This window comes from Lutjanus erythropterus, chromosome 12, assembly GCF_056507025.1.
Source record: "Lutjanus erythropterus isolate fLutEry1 chromosome 12, fLutEry1.hap2, whole genome shotgun sequence".
Lineage (NCBI taxonomy): Eukaryota > Metazoa > Chordata > Actinopteri > Lutjaniformes > Lutjanidae > Lutjanus > Lutjanus erythropterus.
This window is the reverse complement of record NC_139328.1, coordinates 27,323,422-27,344,889: the sequence shown is the minus strand read 5'-3', so window position 1 is coordinate 27,344,889 and position 21,468 is coordinate 27,323,422. Positions and strand designations below refer to the sequence as shown.

At 40.0% G+C, this 21,468-nt stretch overlaps 1 protein-coding gene across 1 annotated transcript in view; it reads left to right on the top strand.

Moving 5' to 3' along the window:
- Positions 1 to 5,368: 5,368 nt before the first annotated feature.
- Positions 5,369 to 21,468, top strand: part of slc1a7a (solute carrier family 1 member 7a) — a 51,599-nt gene continuing 35,499 nt past the window's right edge. The window contains exons 1-2 of the mRNA XM_084732124.1: positions 5,369 to 5,751; positions 17,233 to 17,312. Of these exons, the coding sequence (XP_084588250.1) occupies positions 5,611 to 5,751; positions 17,233 to 17,312 (221 nt within the window). The 5' untranslated portion in view covers positions 5,369 to 5,610. The remainder of the gene's footprint in view (positions 5,752 to 17,232; positions 17,313 to 21,468) is intronic.

Genomic DNA, 21,468 nt, shown 5'->3' with positions numbered 1-21,468 from the left:
TGAATTAGCCAGTAAAAAATTTAGTAACACGACCACAAAGACTCTTTTTTGATTCACTTTGATCCACAGAAACAGTCGGCACACATTTACTCAGTAACATCTTTAGCTGACCTATGATGTGTTTGCCACAGACGTTCACGTAGTAACTGGCCGTGCACTACAGAGCTTGTTTTGACCCTGTGACAGACAGGTCTTCAAAGTGTTGTGTTCTATTGAATATTGAAATTATTGAAATTAAATCATACAACTGATCATTTGCTAAACTACCCCTTCAGTCTTTAGTTTTGAGTCTTTTTTTAGCCTTTCCAAAACCAAAAATGTAAGACCAAGCATCAGGAATGGATTAAACGTTGTGTTTATCTGCTCTAATGTAAGCCACAAATATTAGTATGTCTACGTAGCACAGCTGACTACCTTACTACAGTAGTATTCAGTGTTTTTTTCCAAGACCACAAGTTAGCATATCATTAGCAAAATATGTTATTTTGTGAGGTCACAGGTTATGTAAAAGACCTTTTGACAACATCCACTGTATGGGAGCCAGCTGCTGCCAGAGTGTAGATAACATTAGATGCTCTGTCACGCTGTTTCATCTGGGAAAGTTACACTCCAGTAACACCTGTCAACCTCATTACCTGAGATTAGCCAAGAATTATGTGGGTTATGAAAGGAATAACTAGCACCATACAGACAGAATGACAGCTTCTTCATTTTCACATCTTCTTCCAGTCTCATCAACAGGTGAGGACATGTATCATTAGCTTTAGCCTGATAGCTCCCAGTGAACATGGCCAGACCAGAACAAAAACAGCCAAGACCAACAGAGGCCAGTGTGATAACACGGAATATGCTACAGCACCTAGGTGCTTTGCTTGCTTGGTTTGGCTTCCAGTACTGAGAAGGCACAGCTCACCGAGTTAACTTTAGCAACAAGTAAAGCTTTCTCTTCATAAGGAAACTGTAAATGAGCTTGGTACTGTATTCCATGTTGGTCTCAGAGTTGGTTTTCAGCCCAGTGTCCGGTTGTGTTCACTGGGAAGCTGCTGAGCCCAGTTCTGTTACCAGCTAACGGCAGCTAACAGCTAACAATCATGGTTAGATACTTCAGTAACAATTAGGCTAAGCTACCTGTCCATCAGAAAAACTTTGTAATTAAAATAACCGACAGTTGAAGCTGAGCAGCCAGAGGACATCAGAGGGGAAACTATGAAATCAATCAATCAATCAATCAATCAATCAATCAATCAATCAATCAATCAATCAATATTTTCTCCAGTGGATAAACTTATAAAGTTGTGATTTTGTATAGTGAGGCACATTGTTAGAATCACCAGTACAGATTTGAACCTAAATGCATGACAAAGGCAGTAGTGTTTCAGGCAAAGTTCTCTGTACTAGTCAGTTCAGGCAGACTCAAAAATCCATCGATGGCCACCAGAAACGTTGTCGGAGAAGTGCTAAGGTGCGTCTCACCCCAGGGTGGCAGGCCAGCTGGGAAGAGTGCCCCCACTGAAGAACCTGAGAACAGAGACTGACAGGGACAAACAACATGGAGCAGGGTGTTCAGCATGGGAGTGTTTCACCTTGTCCTCCACCTTCCAGGTTACTGCCCCGATAAAACAATGTCATAATTCCTTTCAGCAGGAGAGAAAAAGGCACGTGGATGAACCTTCTGATTCTCAGCCGACACCGGTGTCTGAAGCATCCACCTCCACAATAAACTGGCGAGCAGGATATGCTCTTCTCCTTCCATGCTCTGCTGCATTCTGAGCAAGAAAGTGTTTCATTGGGTGCAAAATTAGTGTACACCCCCAGGAATATCTAAAACAGTTTTTTTTGTCATTGTTGAGCCAGATGCTAGCATATAGGTAACGTATAGCACAATACATACTGTATGTGATGAAAACACAACATTGATTTTGACTTCATGGGAAATTTAAGATAAAAGCAACAAAGGGAACAGACTCAGCAGTCAAAGCATGTTTTTTCCGAAGTTATGAAGTTTGAGGGGAATGGCTAATTATTTTAAACATCAAAGTTACAATTCCACCAGGAAAAGCTCCTTTCTGACAGTGATTTGTCTTCATTTAATCCAACTGACACTGGCCAGCTTTTCTCAGCAGGCTGCTTATTACATTAGTTTTTATCATAGGCCTCATCGTATTGGGTCACATAATGTAATTGTGGTTGTCAGGTTCAGATTCCATTATATTCACGCTGAACACAGCATGGTCATCTCCCTGCTTCCAGGAGGGCTTCACAGCCGATTCACTCAAGTATCATTTCCATTTTCACAGTGTGCAAAATGAGAGCCTCAGTGGGAGATGATTTCCCTGGATATGAATGAAAACCAAAGGGTTTACAGTCAGAGGGTTTGAGGAATGAAGTCAATTAAGGGAGATATGGTAGCGATGGCTGGACTGTCTTAACTATGAATAATGTTACAACAGGACATGCTTTGAATAATGTTTCTTAAATAACTAGACAGTTCATCTTTTACTGTGTGAACCCTGCAGACTTGTGAAGTGACTGTTTTTATTTAGAATAGATGCCGATTGCTTGTTTTTCCTATAAATACATTAAGTATTAATATTTCCATGTGTGCACATGTTTATGCCCTCATTAAATGTGGTAATTTTCAGATATTACTGTTTTTTTTAAACCTTATGTCTACATTTACAGATACCTGCTGTTTGGGACCATAACAGCCATTTAACCAGTCAGAGCTCTTTGCACCTCTCAGTTACTTTCAAGCTTAATGCTCTTTTTATGCATTTGTTTCAGACTTATTTTAGATTTTCTTTACATATGTGTAGGAATAGGGTTTGCTGGCAACCTTGGTGTAGCTTCAGAATCCTCTGAGGCTCACATCTCTTCTTCACTGTATTTTGTTTCAGATCCCTGTTGATCACCTTTATTCTTTATTGAAATTCAAACGGCTTTATTTGCTTGACATAACAGTGTACATATTATCCGAGCGACGCTTTACTGAAAGGGACATTGAAATGCTAAACACGCTATGAAGACACATATTAAATCATCCTGCAGCTTAAGAGTTTCAGGGTGTGTGAACTCATGGGCCTCACTCTGAGGATGAGACCTCTGGAGTGCTGCATGCAGTCACTAATTAAGGTAAGTACCCTTATGCCATCAGCTGTTCTCTTAAACCACAATGTCTCATGAGCATTTGATTACATTTTTTAGGTAACTTGCCCAACACTGTTTGTAGTTACACTTCTGACAAGTGGCAGACTCAGGCTGTTTATGGGGCAGGGGCAAAGAAATTAAAACGGGCACTAGCTGTATGCAGTGAGCACTGGCATAAGTATTGACGTTACAATCAGTGCACTGCACTGGAGCCCAGAAGCTGCCAGCGATCACATGCACAGCCTTTGCAGTAGGACTGAGAAAAGAGATTACTCCCTTAACTTTTTCCATTCATTCTCTGCGGTGGTCCTTATTGCATCAAATGTAATATATTTTTGGCCACAAGGGGGATTTTGTGGAAGTTAGCATTATTCTGGGTCCCTCCACAAAAAGGGTTTTCCCATTACATTTTGGATTAGTGCAGAAAATAAACTCCATGATGAACAAAAATTTATGATGCTTATGTGTTTTGCTCAGCAAGATAATCTTCACGAGCCAACAGTCTCACACTTTTATGATTTTTGAAGTGTAATTGCAAATGGCTCTAGTAAAAAGCTAACAATAAGCTATGAACAAACTATACCACAGTCCCAGGACTTCATGTTGCCACCACTAAGTGACGAGCGTTCGCTGTGAGGATGGTCAGTGTTCCCGACAACCACCATAGTTTCATCTGGAGAGATTGTGTGCACGCATGAGCAGGCAGTGGGGAACCAATGTGCAGGAAGTCATGTTGCATTTATGGTGAAATAGTTACAAGCCTTTGATAAGATTAAAATTGATTTATTATGTGAGTATAACGGCTGCAAATCTGTAATAAAACACACAGCGTACTTGTGCTAACTATTAACCATTTATTTCACAACAGGTGATGATGTCAATGAGAAAGAGCTGTATAGACATCTACTCGCCCAAAAAGTCCATTTTTACCTGCCCCTATATAATAGTATTATTTCTTAGTGATTATCAAATAACAACAGAGACGTTAATTGTCATGTTAAATAAATATCAATATTTTGTCAGTCTAAAATCCAAAGACATTCATTCATATTTAGATTTTTGCCCTGAGCAGGTGGGCAATCCGTCTTGTTGAGCCCTGACAGATGGTGATATTCCACATTTGTTTCAGAGACAGCAAAAACCCATGAAAAGAACAAATCCAACAATGACTCAATCCTGCTGATAAGCTGTATCATACTTCCGTTAGTGTGATTCATTTTATTCCATAGACCATTTTATTCCACTGTTGTTTGAAAACTAATTAAAACATGTCAGTGAGACACTGTTGCAGCTACATGCTCCTTCATTGTCATGAACACAGCCACTGATACAGTGATAGTTTTGCATGTCTCGAGGCAACTTTTTGAAAAAAATCAAAAATATATACTCTTGCCAGTCTCTTTAAACATAAATGCATGTTAGTATTACCTGCACATGACCTTAGAAAACTCAGCGTGCAGCACTCTGTGAATGTAAAGGACTGCTGCCCACACAGCGAGTGTTACAGATGTATTAATTGCATGCAGTATGTACTGGCATTTGTGTTTGTTCCTGAAAACATGAATTATGAGTAGCGAACAATCATCTGAGGACACAGACTGATTGTGTGGCTATTTGTATGGGCCTACATGTACCTTTAGTGGTGCTGTCATCATTATGTTCAATCATGTGTACAGTGCCTCTGTGAAACAGGTCAACAACTGACCATGACTGTGAGGCCCTGTTTTTGTTTTGCTCTGTTATTTACCTCATGTCACTTGTTGTGCAATTTTTCCTCTCTTTTTTTTTTTTTTCTTTTTTTTGTGATCTGGAACAATCCGCTGTCCAATTGTTCAGAGAGCTCTCTAATCCAGCCTTAGATCTGAGTCGTGCAGCGCGGCCTAATAGGATCGTAGTATTAACCCTGATGACAATACCACCAGCTGTCGCAGAGCCCCCTGTTGGCCACCAGGAGGAGTGTGTTTGGGGGAAGAGGTGTGGGGGGGGGGGGGGGGGGGGGGCAGAGAGGGAGGTGACTGACAGAGAGGGAGACAGACGCAGATAGACAGGGACAGAGAGTGTGTCTGTGTGATGCTCTTAGTCTCATGTGGAATAACCAAGGAAGCAGCTCAGTGGAGGAGCACAGAAACTCCTGAAGTGCTTTACTTTTGGACAACTACCTCTTTAATTTTACTTTTCAACCCCCCTTTCAGACAAACTTTTTTCTTTTTTTTCTTTTTACACCTCTTATCTCTTCTCTCAATCCCACCCTCCTCTTCATCAGTCTGCATCCATTTTTCTCGCCCCACCTGCTGCATCCTCACTTCACCATTTCCTCCAGCGTGGTGGTGGCTGTTGGCTCTGTGCTGGCTCTATATGGCTGAATAGGTGCTTTAAAAAAAGGGGGGGCTTGCTCTGGTGGTTTTCTCTGAGGGGGGTTGTTAAGTTGCAGTCAGGACCAGGACAAGCAGGAGGAGGAGGAGGATGGCGGTGGCTCTGGATGAAGTGTGGGGGCGGGTGAAGAATGTCTGCAAGCAGAACGGACTGCTCATCCTGTCTGTGCTGGCCGTGGTCATTGGCTGCCTGCTGGGCTTCTTCCTCAGGGGCAAGCAGCTCTCCGAGCAGGTCAGTTGCTTCAAACGCCTGGTTGGTGATTGTGAACCCTGGTTCCCCCTCACACCCACCTGCCCACACGCCTAGCCAGCCTTATCTCCCCCGTCAAGTGTCCGTGTATCACTCCCCATCTTTATCTTAAATGCTGAGATGGATTCAGACACCAGAGCTCCTAATACGAGAGATTGCACCTAATTCCCTGTTCCCCGCATCTGCCTCTTTACCTCCTCACTCCATGTGCTACACGCCAAGATTTCCACAATCACACACACACACACAAACATGTACTACTATCTTTCTGAGGGCACTGTATTGACTTCCATTCAGGCTACATGCTTCACTCCAACCTTCACCTCAACTTCAACCTTGACATGACTCTAACTATATCTCTAAAGGAGAAATATGTAATATATATACTCTACTAAATCATAAAATGGTCATAATATTAGCAAACATGCTAAGTTGAAATACTTACTTCTCCGACAATAATGCTAAAGGTATGTTCTCCTTTGAAATATTCATTCCTGTGCAGAACATCTGCTTTTGTTAATCCTCTTTATGTTAATTAGATTTAAAATTCATGCTGAATGTTCACAGAATGACTAAGTGTGTGTATAGATGTTAAACTGGGCAAATGTTAGAGGAGTCTGGCAGGCAGTCACTGAACTCTATAGTGTGTATTTTCAGAGCAGTGGGCTCTGTTGCTGATCAACTAACAGTGTAGGACTCGTCGTTACTTGCTATTGCCAAAGTATAACGTCACGCTCATCTTGCGCTCATGTAGGTTCAGTGTTCCTGCAGCTTGCCTGAGCCTCAGTATGAGGAGGAGGTGGTGGGGGAAACAACTCGCTTCAACCAGAGATTGTATATTAAGTAGGGATTCAACTTATTTCACGTACTGTCTATCCCTTCAACTCACTATTTGGACTGGTGTCCTCATTTTTGAATGATAGGGTCTTTCATTTTGCTCCTTTAAAACCAATTGACGAAGAAAAAATAAACCATGTGGAGACTTGATTTTTGCCCGCATATTCACACAAACAGCCTCTCTTAGCCCATCTGATTCCACCAACATACAAGTTTTATCTCCACAATTGGCCACACTTGCACCATTACGATGTAATGAATAGTTTTGTGCCTCAGACAGATGCAGTGGCAAAAGCTATCAATCTGACCTAAGCGACTGATGCAAGTTTCTCTATCTGCACTCTTCAGAGTGGAATTGCAAAAGAGCTTTAGAAATACAGCATCGAGCAGCCTCCAGGGTCACTTTAGCTTGCGCCTAGAATGGGTATTAGTTCAGACTCATCCAAAAGCCAATTTGTCTGCTACCCCGGGCACATTGGACTGGCAAAAACACCACCAAAACATTCTTTAGTTTTGTGCTTTTTTTACAAACAGTCTCTCATCAGTAGCTCAAATTGCCCATTGCCCTCTCAGCTGGACTCAGTGCATCAGTGGAAAGGGATTGTCGGTGGGGAGATTAGTTCTCAATCACTCACAGAGACATCAAGTCAACAACAAACTGTTCGTGTTCACTTATATATTTTACACAAGACAAAATGGGAAGTGGAATTAATAGTAAAAGGCTGCCGATGAACAGAGAAGTAATATTTCAGCAGGTATTAGGATGATTATTTCTCAAAGCATGACCTGTTTGATGATAACTGAAACTTTTGTAAGAAAGTGAAATGTGAAATGGAAAAAAAGATTGCTTCAAATTCTAAGTCTGAACTGATGGGAAGGCATGTTAGATATTTGACATTTTCTCTGTTGAAAAAATGGTGGGTGCGTGTGTGCTCTTGTATGATGTATGAGGTGTGTGGGTAACGCCTTTAAAGCTGCAGCAAACAAAATACCACTGCTCTGATAACTGCAGCAGTTGTCTGTTTTATATGGAGCACATGTCTCCTTTAAGAAGAGTCATGTGACCAAACCCATACTTGAACAAGTGGGAAATTGAAGTCTCCGACCATGGCTGATGGAGCTCAGAGCACAGTGTCAGTGTGGTGAACAAATGGTTACGTCTGATTAAATGACTGCAGGTTAATATGTCCAGATCCAAACTTCCATCTCTCCCATATATTTTCTATAATTGCCACGTGTTCAGGGTCAACAACTCAACAACAGAAGCGATGGCGCTGAATTCATCACACTGAACTGGCAAAATGTCTCACGTTAGTTTACATTCCCCTGTCCTCAAACTGTTCAGTATAGACACACACCCGCAGCTGAATATGAGAATGAAAATTTGTAAAGTTTTGCAGCTGCAAGCAAATCTATTAGTTTCTTTCTACAATTTCATGTACTATAATTGCATACCACATGGGGGAATTTTCTCATGGTAGACTTAATTATAAAAAGGAGACACACTGAGACACTCTCGCAACTTCAACAAGCCTGGCCTTAAACTGAGTAATTTCGGAAATGATAACTAGGTCTAATGTGAAACGTGCAGGTTAAAAGACACACCTAATACAAAATATGGAAGCCATAATGTGACTAAATGAAGTGCAAAGTATTAATAAATACTAAATGCTAAATACATCCTGCAATGACTTATAGCTCATGCATTTGAAATAAGAATGCATTATAAGTCTAATGTAACATGTAAGAGAACACAAAACAAACCATCACACAAACATAGTTTCATGTTAGTTAACAACGTTAGCTGGCTTGAAAGAATTCCACAATTGTGTGGAAAAAGCTGATATTTCCTTTTCACACAGCATGTCACAGGCCAATGATGTGAGCACATGCTGTACTGTGACTAGCGAATCGATTGGCTGTTGGCGCTTGTTGCCTTTTGATGACAGTGGATACACATGTATTCAAAACTGTGTTCATTAGATCTGCTGTTTTCCAAACAGCAAATGTCAGTGAAAGGTGACAAGTTTGCATGACTGACTCACAAATAGTCTGTTAAGCTTGGGCAAAGACACTTCTACAATAATTTTAAAGGATATTTCCTTCTATCCTCCTCGAGAACAATAAATCATGAGGAAACTTTTGGTGTTATTTATCAAGCATTTACAGTATTTACCATGTTAACTACAGTAGCTTAGGTTAGTGTGATAGCATGCTAACATTTGCTAATTAGCTCTAAACACAGAGTACAGCTAATGCCATTAGTTTTGCAGGTGTTTAGTCATAAATCACAGTACTGGATAAAGTGAGGGGGTCATTTTGAATTATTCGAAACTACTACTATTTAAGATAATCAATAGACCTTGTTGTGAGCAGTCTTACCAAGGCAGTAATTCCTTTCTTGTATAAAGAAAGTGGGTCTAGTAGAAAGAATGTACTTCTGGTGGTTTTTGTACTGCAGAAAGAAAATAGTTCCTACCCGAAAGTGCTCACAACAAGGGGTGTGGATTATACAGCAGGTCACACTAACACAGTAGATGTGTAGCCTATTTGTTCTTTTATTTACAGATCAGACATCAAACATTGTGTAAATCCTTGGAATAATGTACAAAGCTATTACGCAGACAGAGCTAATTCATTAATTTATGGTGGTAAAAACACGAAACAGCTGTAGTTTATTATGATGAAAATATTATGATTGCACAGATTAACGAGAATGTGGTTTTCCATGGAGAAACAAAGCTCATTTCTGTGTCAGTGAGCTCAAACTGTTGTCAACGGGCAAGACAATCTGCCCACGCTGAGCCTGCCAAGGCGATTTTTACTCCCTCAGCAGGAAAAAAAGAAAATACTATTAGCTGCCTGATGGGTACCTCTCAACAATCCTGAATACCCTGACCTCGAGGTGAACAATTCGTCTTCACTATAAAAATTCAAGAGTGTCCACAACAAGTGGTTCCCAAAATGTTTTAATTACACTCACACGTGGAGAGGATTTCATTCCCTTGAAGAGAGCTAAATAATTCATTTATATGGGGCAGCACAGCGTCTTTGTCTCTGTCATCATCGAAAAATGGTTCTCAGGGTTAATTGTAGAATGATGAGGGTGGCGGTGGATTAGAGCGTAACAGATGTTAGGTTGAAGGTGAAGACGAAGGTGAGGACAGTCATGCTCACACTTCATGGGGTGAAAGCCAGAGATTAGAGCGTGGGGGTGTGTGTGTGTGCCATGAAAGGGAGCTCAGGATCCTAGTAACTCTTTCACATCTTACAGAAACAACACAATAGGTGTTTGTCTTTAAAGGTCAGTTTTATTGTCATATATAGTCATACAAGATGCAATTAAACAGTGAGATTCAGTCAGGAGCAGTGGGCAGCTGATGTAGCATACATGTTAATGGCGTGGGAAACTGGAGCACATGGAGTAAAAACCACACAAGCACACGCAAAACATACAAAGTCCACACAGACAGGCCATGTCCGAACTGGGATTCAAGGCAGAAGTGCTTAAAAAATGCTGACACTGCTCAATGTATACTGACCTTAAGGTTGCACCATATGGAGTCATATGATATTGTGTTGTATTGATGTTATTATATAACATGAATATATAAGATGTTATTATAGCCTATAGCCTATTTCTACTAAACAATCACAGACTAGACTATTGCTTTTCCCAACTGAAAAAACAAGCAAACAAGCAAACAAGCAAACAGTAAAAATGGTCTTGTCTCTGTTGCCCAGCAGCAGTTCATAAGATTATCTATTAATTATCTATAGCTATTCATTGGTCATAACATATATGTCTCAAACGATAAACAATTTAATTAAAGGCGAGACGCCTGCATGCAGAGACATGCTTTGTGTATTTATAATTATCTATTTGTGCACACGTTACATGTACATGTGCTAGCTCATGGACTGTGTTGACTCTGTGTGTGTGTGTGTGTGTGTGTGTGTGTGTGTGCGTGTGTACTAGACATCTTGCAGAAACAGTGTTTGTTCCACTGATAGCAGATGCCAAGACTCAGTGGCAGCTTGTCCTTCCTGTACACAGACAATACAAAGATACACACACACACACACACACACACACACACACACACACACACACACACACAAATACACCCTGAATATTATGTTCGCAGACTGACATACAACACAAAACATACAAATGTACCCTCACCCCCCTCTCCACACATGCTCACTCAGCCATTTGGCCTAAAAGCTCTTTGACTCCGAAACAGAATCAAAAAGCTTTTATTGCTCCATCATCTCACTGACAGCACAGATGTGCTGTACTTAAATTTCATTTTTTCATTTCCAACTCTTCACCTTTTTTTGTTTTATTCTGCCATTTTCCCCTTAAGGTCTTACTGTCATTATTATATAATAATATGTTTTTATTTTTGTTGTTTTTTGCAAAATTGTTAAAAAAATGTTTGCATCCACTCTATAACCTCGTGTTCTACTTACATTACAAGTGTGTTAAATGAGATGCATCATTTCACATTCACACCTTTCATGCATTAATTCAAGGAAATCATCCACTATTGATTGCCTTGATTAGTCTGCTAATTCCCCAGACACTTACCTCTTGTTTGGAAAGCCTTTGTTAAACATCCATTAGTTGATTTTTTTTTTGGCCCTTACCTTTAAAGTTGTTTTGGCAAACCCAAGCAAAAAGTTGTCCATTTACATATCAAGCAGAAACAGAATAACATTAGCATTCATTTGAATTTGTTGTGTTTTTGGCCACAAAACCACCTCCTATTTTCACTCTCCTCTTAGCTCTGTTTGGCAGATGTTCTACGATGTTCACCAGCTAGTTGCTAACTTCATTTCACTGTTGTTTGGTGCTGGACAAGTAGCGTACATCAGAGCTTTTTCACTGATAACAGCTGCCTGCTGTGGCTTGAAACAATGCCAACAGATAGATAGATTGGTGAGACTGAACCAAAATATTAAAGCTGAAGGCTGGAAAATAATCATCTAAAAGACATTAAAATGAAGTGCAGAGTTAGATAATTATTATCAGTGTTCGGGAAACTACTTTGAAATTTTAGTTTACCAAACTACTAGATACCTCACAATGAAAAGCAGTTAAACTACATCTTAACTACTCCCAAAACATTTAGCTTGTCAGACTAAAACCACTTTGAAAAAGTAGTTCACATACATCTAAACTACATCATGGAAAACTGTCACAACCTGAATCTGAAATCTCATGTTGTGTTCAGACTAGTCAAGTCTAGTCGAAACTATCTGATAGGAGCCCTAATCTGCAATTCGTAGAAGAAGAAAACTGGACTGGACTGCTAGCACTTAGTGGGTCCCTCAGCCCGGACCCTGCTAGTGCTGGTCTCTGCTTGCTTGAGCACTTTAGGTTTGCGTTGGATGGATCCCAAAAATGAAAGAGCTGTTTTTCATGAAAAAAAAAGCCTTTGAGGTGGAAAGTGGTTAGTCTCAGCAGAGCTTGGCACAAGCTGGTGTCACTGTAACCTTCATTCAACCACTGCGTGCTCCAACACACCTGAGCCTCGTCACACACCTCATTATTATTTATCTTATTTAAATAAAAGAAGAAAGAGGAAATGTAATTATATCATGTCAATACACTCTGTGGCTCAGTGCTCTCATTTTTAACCACAGTAAAAAAAAAAAAAAAGCTAATTAAAAAATACAGTCATTAAATAATGTTTGATATTGTATCCAGTTCAAGAGCACTGTGGCAGATAGGTGCTCCATTTCTCTTTTTGCCAGAGAAGTGAACCAATCCAGTCTGACTACGAAGCTGCCATCTCAATCTCGCTCAGCTGTTTAATATAAATGAAAGGTGTTTCTTGATTGTGGAGATGTGTGTGTGCATCTCAGCCAAGGGCAAGACAAACACACGCATGTTGTTAACTTCAATATTTACAACTCATTGCTGAAAGAAAATATATTCAAAAGATACTTTACTAATCCACAATCCTGTGTGGGGAGAAGACTTAACATAAGTGACAATGTTTTGTGACTGTGGAGATGTGTGTGTGTGTGTGTGTGTGCCAAACGTGCTGGGTGCTTTACTCCAATGCACCAAACACAAGGTAGCAAATGCATTGGACCTCCCTCACATAGCTGAACAGACTAGGCAAAAGTGCATTTGCTATCTTGCAGATGTGGCAAAAATGGAACTGGTGTAAGACAGCAACTCCACCTGCGCCACCTGACGCAACAGCTTTGCGTCAGGTGTAAGATGGGACCCATGATTTTCAATACATTTATGCTTGCTTGTGAAAAGCACACCTGTTTTTTCTTTCTTTTCAGTATGACATACACAATCTTAAGAAGGTGTGACAAAAACTAACAGCAGACTTATGAAGCTGAAAAAGCCAATCAGCTGCTGTATTTGTGTTTGTTGTGGCCCTAAAGGTTCAGTGTATAAGATTTAGGGGCATCTATTTGCAAAATATGGCAGAAATGGGTTATAATACTTGTATGATTTCATTGGCATAAAATTACCTGAAAATAAGAATCATTGTGTTGCAGTGTGTATGCACCAGTGTCTAAGTACTGCCTCAGAGTTGTCAGCATGGCTGTAATAGACTCTTAGGCTTGTCTTTAAATACTTTGTTTTGGCATTGCTAAATGTGAGTTCAGTGATTTTTTTTTCTATTGGAAGGGTCCATCATCATTATTTGAAGAGGATATGACTAAAAACATTTTGCATATAAAGAAACTGTGGTGCCCCTGTACCTCAGCAGCAGCCTTGCTTCTGGAAACTGGAATAAGAAAAGTTTAAGGTTATTTATTTAAGAGTTTAAAGAAGGCATTTTAAGCCCTCTGAGAGACTATTTCAGCTACAAAGATCATAAAAGCTAAAGGCGGTTGGAAACTTTTTTACAGCAGGAAGCCAGTGCCAAATGACCTGAGAGTTCTCTCTGGCTCAAAGCTATTAGCTAGCTCAAGGCTGTTCAGTAGATCTATCAAAGCTCCTTCATAGTTTGTTCTCTTTAGTGTCTCAGTTCCTGTCATAACTGTAGAAAATAGTCCTTGTGTGTGAGTCAAGGATGACACCGGCTTAAGACAAAACTGCAGTTTGGGTTTGAAATGATTTGAGGCGGTCGAATGCCTCCTGATGTTGCTGAAACCAGCACCATGCAGTCTCTTTGTGTCAGTTTCCTCAGTGGTGCGGAAATGTCGCTGAAGTTCAGAATGTACTTGCCACTGTAGTTCACCATGCCGAGGAAATGCTGTAGTGAAGCGACATCCGTGGGGACTGGCATTTCAGTGATTGCTGCAGTTTTAGCAGGGTCAGCTTTCAGGCATTGGCTTGTGAAGATGTGGCTCACATAGCTTACTTGGTCCAGGCAAAATTTGCACTTGTTTGGATTTAATTTGAGGTTGACTTCTCTCACCCGCTCAAGCGCTCTCTTTAAATTGGTTGATGCCGAAAGGCATCCATAGGAATCTGTAACGTCCAAATGGAGTGCTGAATGTTGTCAACATGGGGGATTTCTCATCAAGATGTACCTGCCAGAAAGAGTTTTTCACATCCAGTATAGAAAGCACTGTTGCCTCTGACATCTGCGCTGCCACCTCCTCAGCACTATTGCATGGTGGGGCCTTTTCAATGCTGTGTTGAGGTCTTTCGGGTTAACACACAGTCTTATTTCTGGGTTGTCTTTCTTATGTGCAGCAACGATGGAAGAGACCCAGTCTGTAGGTTCAGTGACTGGTGTTATGACACACGTTCTCTGTGTGCGTACTTTACCTTGCATTGCAACCAGGGATGCGGTGAGCTGGTTGAATTATAGGCTCTATGCTCCACCGTCATGGAGTATGTAAATGGGAGTTTGCCAAGCTCATTGTCGATCAGGTCTCTACTGTGTGAGAATCTGTGTGCTAATGTTTGTGTCACTCTCCATAGTGACGTGATGGACATCAGGACTTATTTTGATGATTCCTATGTTTACACAAGCATGAAATCCTAGCAGTGGTTGCACCTCTCTGTCCACTATGAAGAAGGATAACTGGTGGTATTGCTCTGTTAAAAACCATGATAGTGTAACTGTGCCTTTGGTTTCAATCCTGGTGCCACCGTAAGCAACAAGGTTTGTTGCTTTCTTTGGCTTTGTGAGTTGCTCGCGATTAGTCACTCATTTGAAAGTCTCTTGTGACATCACATTGCATTTTGCTCCTGTGTCAAGTTTGATTTCAGTGGGCTTGCCATTTATATGGATTGTTATAAATCCTTCATCCTGCTCATTGGTTTAGGACTTGACACAGTCAACATAACTGTCCGCCTCGACCCCATCCACATAAAATGTTTCATCTTCACGTGTTATGGGCTGATCCACAGTCACACACAGTCTGTGACTTTTTTAGTGTGAGCTAATTTGGCTTTTTGATTTGGACTTGCAGCATTTTTTGTAGTGGTTTAGCTTTTTGCAATTATGGAATTGTCCGTATGCTGGACACTTCTCCCACTTAGCGGCGTGGCTGCTTCCACAGTTATTGCACTTCGTGATGGTTTGGGAGAATGTTTGGGGTTTTGACTGGTGCTTTCTGCTTGGAACTGGCTTTACTACATCAACATTGGTAGCTTGTGTGGCTAGCGTTTTGCTACATTCCTCCGTCATCTCATGAATCTGGCAGATTGAAATGGCTTTGGCCATTATCTCTCAACAGAGATTTTCTTAAAGAGTCACTGGTAATGCCACACACTATGTGGCACAGATAAGCTCATCAGTCAAGTCGCCAAAATGGCAACTTTTAGCTCTGATTTTCAAATAACTGATGAATGACTCGATACTCCCACCTTGTTTCTAGTTTCTTGAATGAAACTTGTGTCTTTCCATTGTTTTGTTGGTTTGGCTGATTACAGATTTCACTAAACTTCCTCTTCACACAGTCCAGATCCTCCCTCGACTCCGCTGGGGTGATTACAGCTCTGTCTGCCCCGGGTCCACGCACCTCAGCTGCACAGACAAATGAACTCTCCCGTTCAATGGCTTCTGGCCCAGCAAGGTTGAGGAGAATGCAGGCTCTTGTCTTTGCAGGCTTGTCAGAGTGTGCTGCGGTGATAAACATATTGTATTCCTGCTCAAAAATTCGCCAGTTCTCTGCAACATTTTCATCAAAAACAACGGGGTTGGGTCTGTGAAATCCACCCGCTTTTACGTCCGGCTAGTGTGTCTCTCACTAGGCATCAGTACGGTCAAGGAAAAAAAATCTGCAACAGGTTGACCAGCGAAACAAAATAGCTTAGCACAAAAACTGTAAACAAGGTATAACTTCAGCTAGAAAATGCATTGGTCATATTTCAAGCAGCATCATATGCAACATGGAGAAATATGAGCTCCAACCCTGACCACTCTGGTGTGTTATTTGGTGGTATTAATAATTATTAAAGATAAAATATGCAGGATTGTTTGTTCAAGTACCATTCAAAGCTGGCAGCTCATCCCCAGATCAAGAAACAAGAGAGGTAGAGAGTGAATGAAGTGAGGGAGCAGCATTAACAAGAACAAACAACTGAATTAGAGAAATAAAACAGCTTTCAACTGCTTCTTGGGAAATAGGAAATATTTCAGGTAGCATTCTCAGGATACCAATTTCCCGGGATTAAACCCCAGTTGGCAGATGTTATTTGCACCCAGGTTTGAATAGCCACTGTGGCTATTTGCACACAGTTGTATATAGCTTATAAATATTTTTAGAAAACAACTGTAAATAACAGCTACCAATGACATGTAATTTCACACAGTGTCAACTTTGAATTACCCAGGGCAGGATTCAAACCCCGCTCCCCCACAGACAAATCACTTAACCACTTAACCCTTCATCCACCACAGCCTCTCATGAGGAGTTAATTTGTTGCTTTTTATAGCTGAAATAACAGTGTTGGATGTGAAAAGCCAAACAGCTGGTCAGCCTGTTCTTACCCAGGTACAAATAGACACATATTTTTTAACCTTTGGACAGAGCTAGGGAAGCCATTTTCCTGTTTCATAGCTTCATATGTAGCATGCAGGCATGAGAGTAGCATTGATCTTCTCATTTAACTGTCAAATACATGTGTTTCCCAAAGCGTCACATAATTTCTTCAAGAGATAAGAAATAAAGATAAGCCTTAAATTTTTGTCTCTCCTTTTTAGCGTCAGTACCATCAACTCTGTAAACAGCAAAACCTTGGAGAGTAATTACAAGTGTACTCTATGTACCCAGTGTGCTTGGTAATTGAATTAATGGGATAAGGGTCATCCACTTCTGCATCATGAATATATGTATGTTAGATGTTTAATAATAGACAGTTGCTAAGGACTGATTCTGGTGGTGCTCCAAGCCATGCTTGAACTGTTTTCTTCCATTAAAGAAATCCAATCATGCAAATAGGCATTGAATAAGTGTCACACTTTGGCCAATCAAATTCAGTTTTTCAATGAGTCCAATAATATTGTGATGCAGTGATTGGGTGATGTCTGATTAGTGCAGTGAAAACACTCACACAGCAATTAGCACATTGCACCACAGATGTCACTAATACAAACAGGAATGATGCAGGTCACCATTGTGAGCCAAATACTTGCATAACACACTTTGCTTGTATAACATGGTGTTTTTTTTCTCTGCCACTCGCAGGAGGTGAAGTACTTCCAGTTTCCCGGAGAGCTGCTAATGAGGATGTTGAAAATGTTAATTTTGCCCCTCGTCGTGTCCAGGTAAGAGCAACACAGCTCCAAACGCACACTCACACATAAACACGCACAAACACTTGCCAAATTCGAGATGATTGAATATTTTTTTTTTGCACGCATGTTGATTTTCACTGCAGGAATGTGATTTCGATAAAAGTCAGGGCAACAGAAAACACAAAAACACTTTCTTTGATATTATCTCTACCACCTGTTGGATCTACATCTTGTTGTGCCATTGAATTGTATTGTCTATTCTGAAAATAAATTGAACCACACTGAACTACACTGAACTGAATTGTAAGGAGGAGATGTCTGCAGTGACTGGGCGGGTATCGTTGTTCATGCAGCCACTCTTCTCCTACATGCATGCATATAAAATAAGGTTGCTGACATATGGTGCAGGTGCATTTTACAGATAGCACAGTGTTCCCACTGGCAGTGGTTAATAGCACTTTGAAAATGTACCATTCGAGAAATCAATGCTACTGACCCCACATGCCTCACCTCTTCTCCTGAATAAGATGAAACAACATTTACCAGCCTGGGCTATTTGAATGTTCTTCGGAGAATATGGAGACTGCAACAAAATAAGGTGTCTGACTCTACTTTGTAGTGGCTTCAGACAGAATCGACCCTTCGCCAGACCTTGTCCACCTTAGTTACTGTTACTATGCATGTCAAGCCCTCCATTCTTGCACTGCACATATGCCCCTTACAGCCCCTTATGTTCGCAGATTAAACATCGAAATCAGCAATAACTGTTGACACACCAGGTCTTCGACTCCACAGGGACGTAAACAAAAGCAGCTTCTTGTTTCTAGCTGACGACTGTGGATTTTATCGGCTAAAATGATGACGCTAACAGATTTACAAGGGTCGCTAGCTAATGTAAGCTAATGCTAATGCTTAAACTCATTGAGTCAGCTGTGAAGTCCATCTCCAGCTGACTTTTTAACCCTTCCATTTGACACATTTTTAAATGAGAATCCTGTAATAACATCTGAAAAATGTAAAGTTGCTTCACGGCAGCATACATGATATAATATTAATGCTAAAAACCTGACGCTAGAGCTACACCCCAGCAAACATTGGTCCGACAGTAAAATATGACACGTATACACACGATAGACGACAGCATATACTCATTAACGTGGAAAAAGGAAGGGCAAGGATGAGATTAAGGAACCTAGTGACAGTCACCCAGCCAGACTGCAATTACCCCAGACAGAAAGCCAAGATAAGAGCTAAGCTAACCTGGCTTAGATTTAAGAGAGTGAGCCAGAGAGAGACATTGAGTATTGCTCTTCATAGAGCCTCATGTACACTGCTTGAACATATAGAGAAATGTTAAGATTGTCAGGCCTATATGATCACTACTCTATAACTGGACATTGCTGTTCGGAGACTGGGCCAAGCATGTGGTCAACTGAATATGAACATTTGTCCTTATGGGCAGGTTCCACAGTTGAGACATTCTCAAAATCCAAGATGAAATTCTTTAGTTTATCTACTCCAGAACTGCAAACTTTTTAATTGCCTCAGAGACGCTTTAAGCAACACAATCTTTGTGTTGCTTGAAGATAAAAACAAGTCTGTCACTATCTGGTGACAGCTGGTGTTTCCCACTGAGGATCTGCACTGACTTAAAGCAAAAATCTGCTCTAGACGCCTGAACGCTAACAGTGTGTCTTTCACCTGTGGGTCATTTTTGTTGTTAGTCATAGCTGTGTCTTTCACTTTGAATTACCTTCTTTCATTTTCCCTTTTAATTCCAGCCTGACCCTCGAGCCAGTCAGCTGCCCTCAGTGACCACCTGTTGGTTGGTCAACTGTGAGGAACTGTGATAAAATAGAGGAAAAAACTATACATACTGTGCTTTGAGTAAATGAGCAGCTTACAGACATAGCCACTTTTAAGAAAATAACTAAAAGTTTTTAGATGCTACATCAAAAATTAAAAGTATAAGCAAAAAATTAACTTAGTGAGTTTGTAGAAATCTTGAAGCAAATATCTTAAAACTGCAGGCATCTGTTTTAAGCAAAAAAGCTCTAAAAACCCAAACCGCTGACAAACTTAACTGAACACAGCGCAGCATTTAATAACTAAAAAACAGATATTGAATATTGGACATTTTCCACGTGGGCAAAAACATGACATGACAGATGAAAGCTAATGTTGCTCTGTCTGCTGGATGTGGACAGGCAAGTATTTGCTGTTAGCCTTTTTAACTAAGGAGGAAATAAAATCAGTTTAAGTCTAAATTATGACAAAATAATTCAAAAGTTTGAGTTACCACATCAAAATCATTAGATAAGATTTTGACTCATTTTGATTTAATTTTTATTTTATCAATTGCATAATTTTCTTGGCAGAAACAGGCGTAATATTTTCATATTTGGCAATATTCATGAACTAAAACACCCTTAACTGGCAATATAAATACTGACCTGCCTTTACACTCACTTTTGACATAGAGCCAAGTTCATGCTGGTCTTTTTGAAAAGGGAAATGTCAGAAATTACTGCTAAAACTAAAGACAAGGCAAGGCACATTTATTTGTAAAACACTTTTCAACAGCAAAGTCATTCAAATGCATTAATTAAGGCAATTCTTTAAGACATAAAGAGGTATTAAGACAAGATATAAAAGAATCAAAAGACAATTATGAATATGATTTAAAAGGAGTAAAATAAAACAGAAGATACAAATAAGCTTAACTCAAATAAAAGGGATTAAGCAGAACAATAGGATTTACATTACAATTACACTGCAGTGCAAGATATGTATGAATAAAGAGAAGCAAAGAGAAAAGTTTTAAGAAAAACTGAAAGTTGAAGCAGACCTCATGTTTTGGGGGGAGTTTGGTCCACATACAAGAACACAAAGCAGCTCAGGAGAAATTATTTTAAAAAATGCAATATAACTTCTTGGTTACCAGGGTGTGCATAAGAATGTCATTACAATGTCATAAACATGTTATCACACCTGTAATGGCTGTTGTAATTAAGTTTCATTTGGTCAATTATGTTGCTTTTAACGCAAAGTAAATATTATTTGAGATGTCTTTGTTATGACAAATTGACATTAATCAAGACAACATAACGAGTCAATGTTTGTAAGGACAACTTCACACTATCAAACTTAAAGTTAATATGCAAAATTTTCCTCAGAAAATATGATGTTTAGACTCATTTATCATATGATTATATAAATAATGTAAATAATCCCTTTTAGTCATCACTTATGACTCACTGGAACTGTGAAGTCTTGTCTGTATCTGCAGAGACCCTGTACTGTATTCTCTCATTATTTTGCTGTGGACACTTTACCAACCCAAAACATCAGTATCTGATGTCCTAGGAAGGAGACATAGCAATAGACTATCTTTGTGGTGTATTTATGATCAGCTCTGACAAATCCTACTGATTCTACCTTGAAAGAAACTGCTTAGCTTTATGTTTTAATGCTACATTGTACTCTCAAATGTGGTTGGTTTTGACATGAGCCTTCATGATACCATATAAAAATTGTGTCATGAATATTTTCCTTGACCTCAAGTAAAGTGGTACCATGTGAACTTGTCATTAAGATGTCATTAAATGTTATCCTGTAAGGCCACTTTGACAACAGACTGCAGCACCAGGTTGATTTAGCTTACAAAGTTTCCTGATGGACAGACTGCAGTTATCTAGTTTACTTGGTGCTAAAGTAAGAAAAAGTAAAGTAAACCTGTTTTTTTTTTTTATCTGTAGCTTATCTGTAGGTGTAGCTGTAGCAGCCCCCAAACCAGGCAAGAAAACCACCACAGTACTGTATTCCCAGTCATCAAACCGATCACTCAAGTTTGGCCAAATTCAGCTAGACGCTGATGACACCGTGGTTTAGGAAAGTACTGATCAAGCGTGTGCATGTCCATTTCTCAACTTGCATGAAGGGGAAGCACGTGCATGGGTCTTTCCCTTTAATGAATAAAAAATCACACATTTAAAGTGAAGTTTTTCGATCAAACAATGCCAGTGACTGTTTTATGCATAGCCTGTGGGATTTAATACTCTGGCTAAGCATGGCTGCGTGGTGATTAATACAAACGAAAAGTACAACCAGATGAGGTTTTTAACTGCACCCAATTACCATTTTTAACATCAGGGATTAAAGAGTAATGTTTATATGGATGTAAACC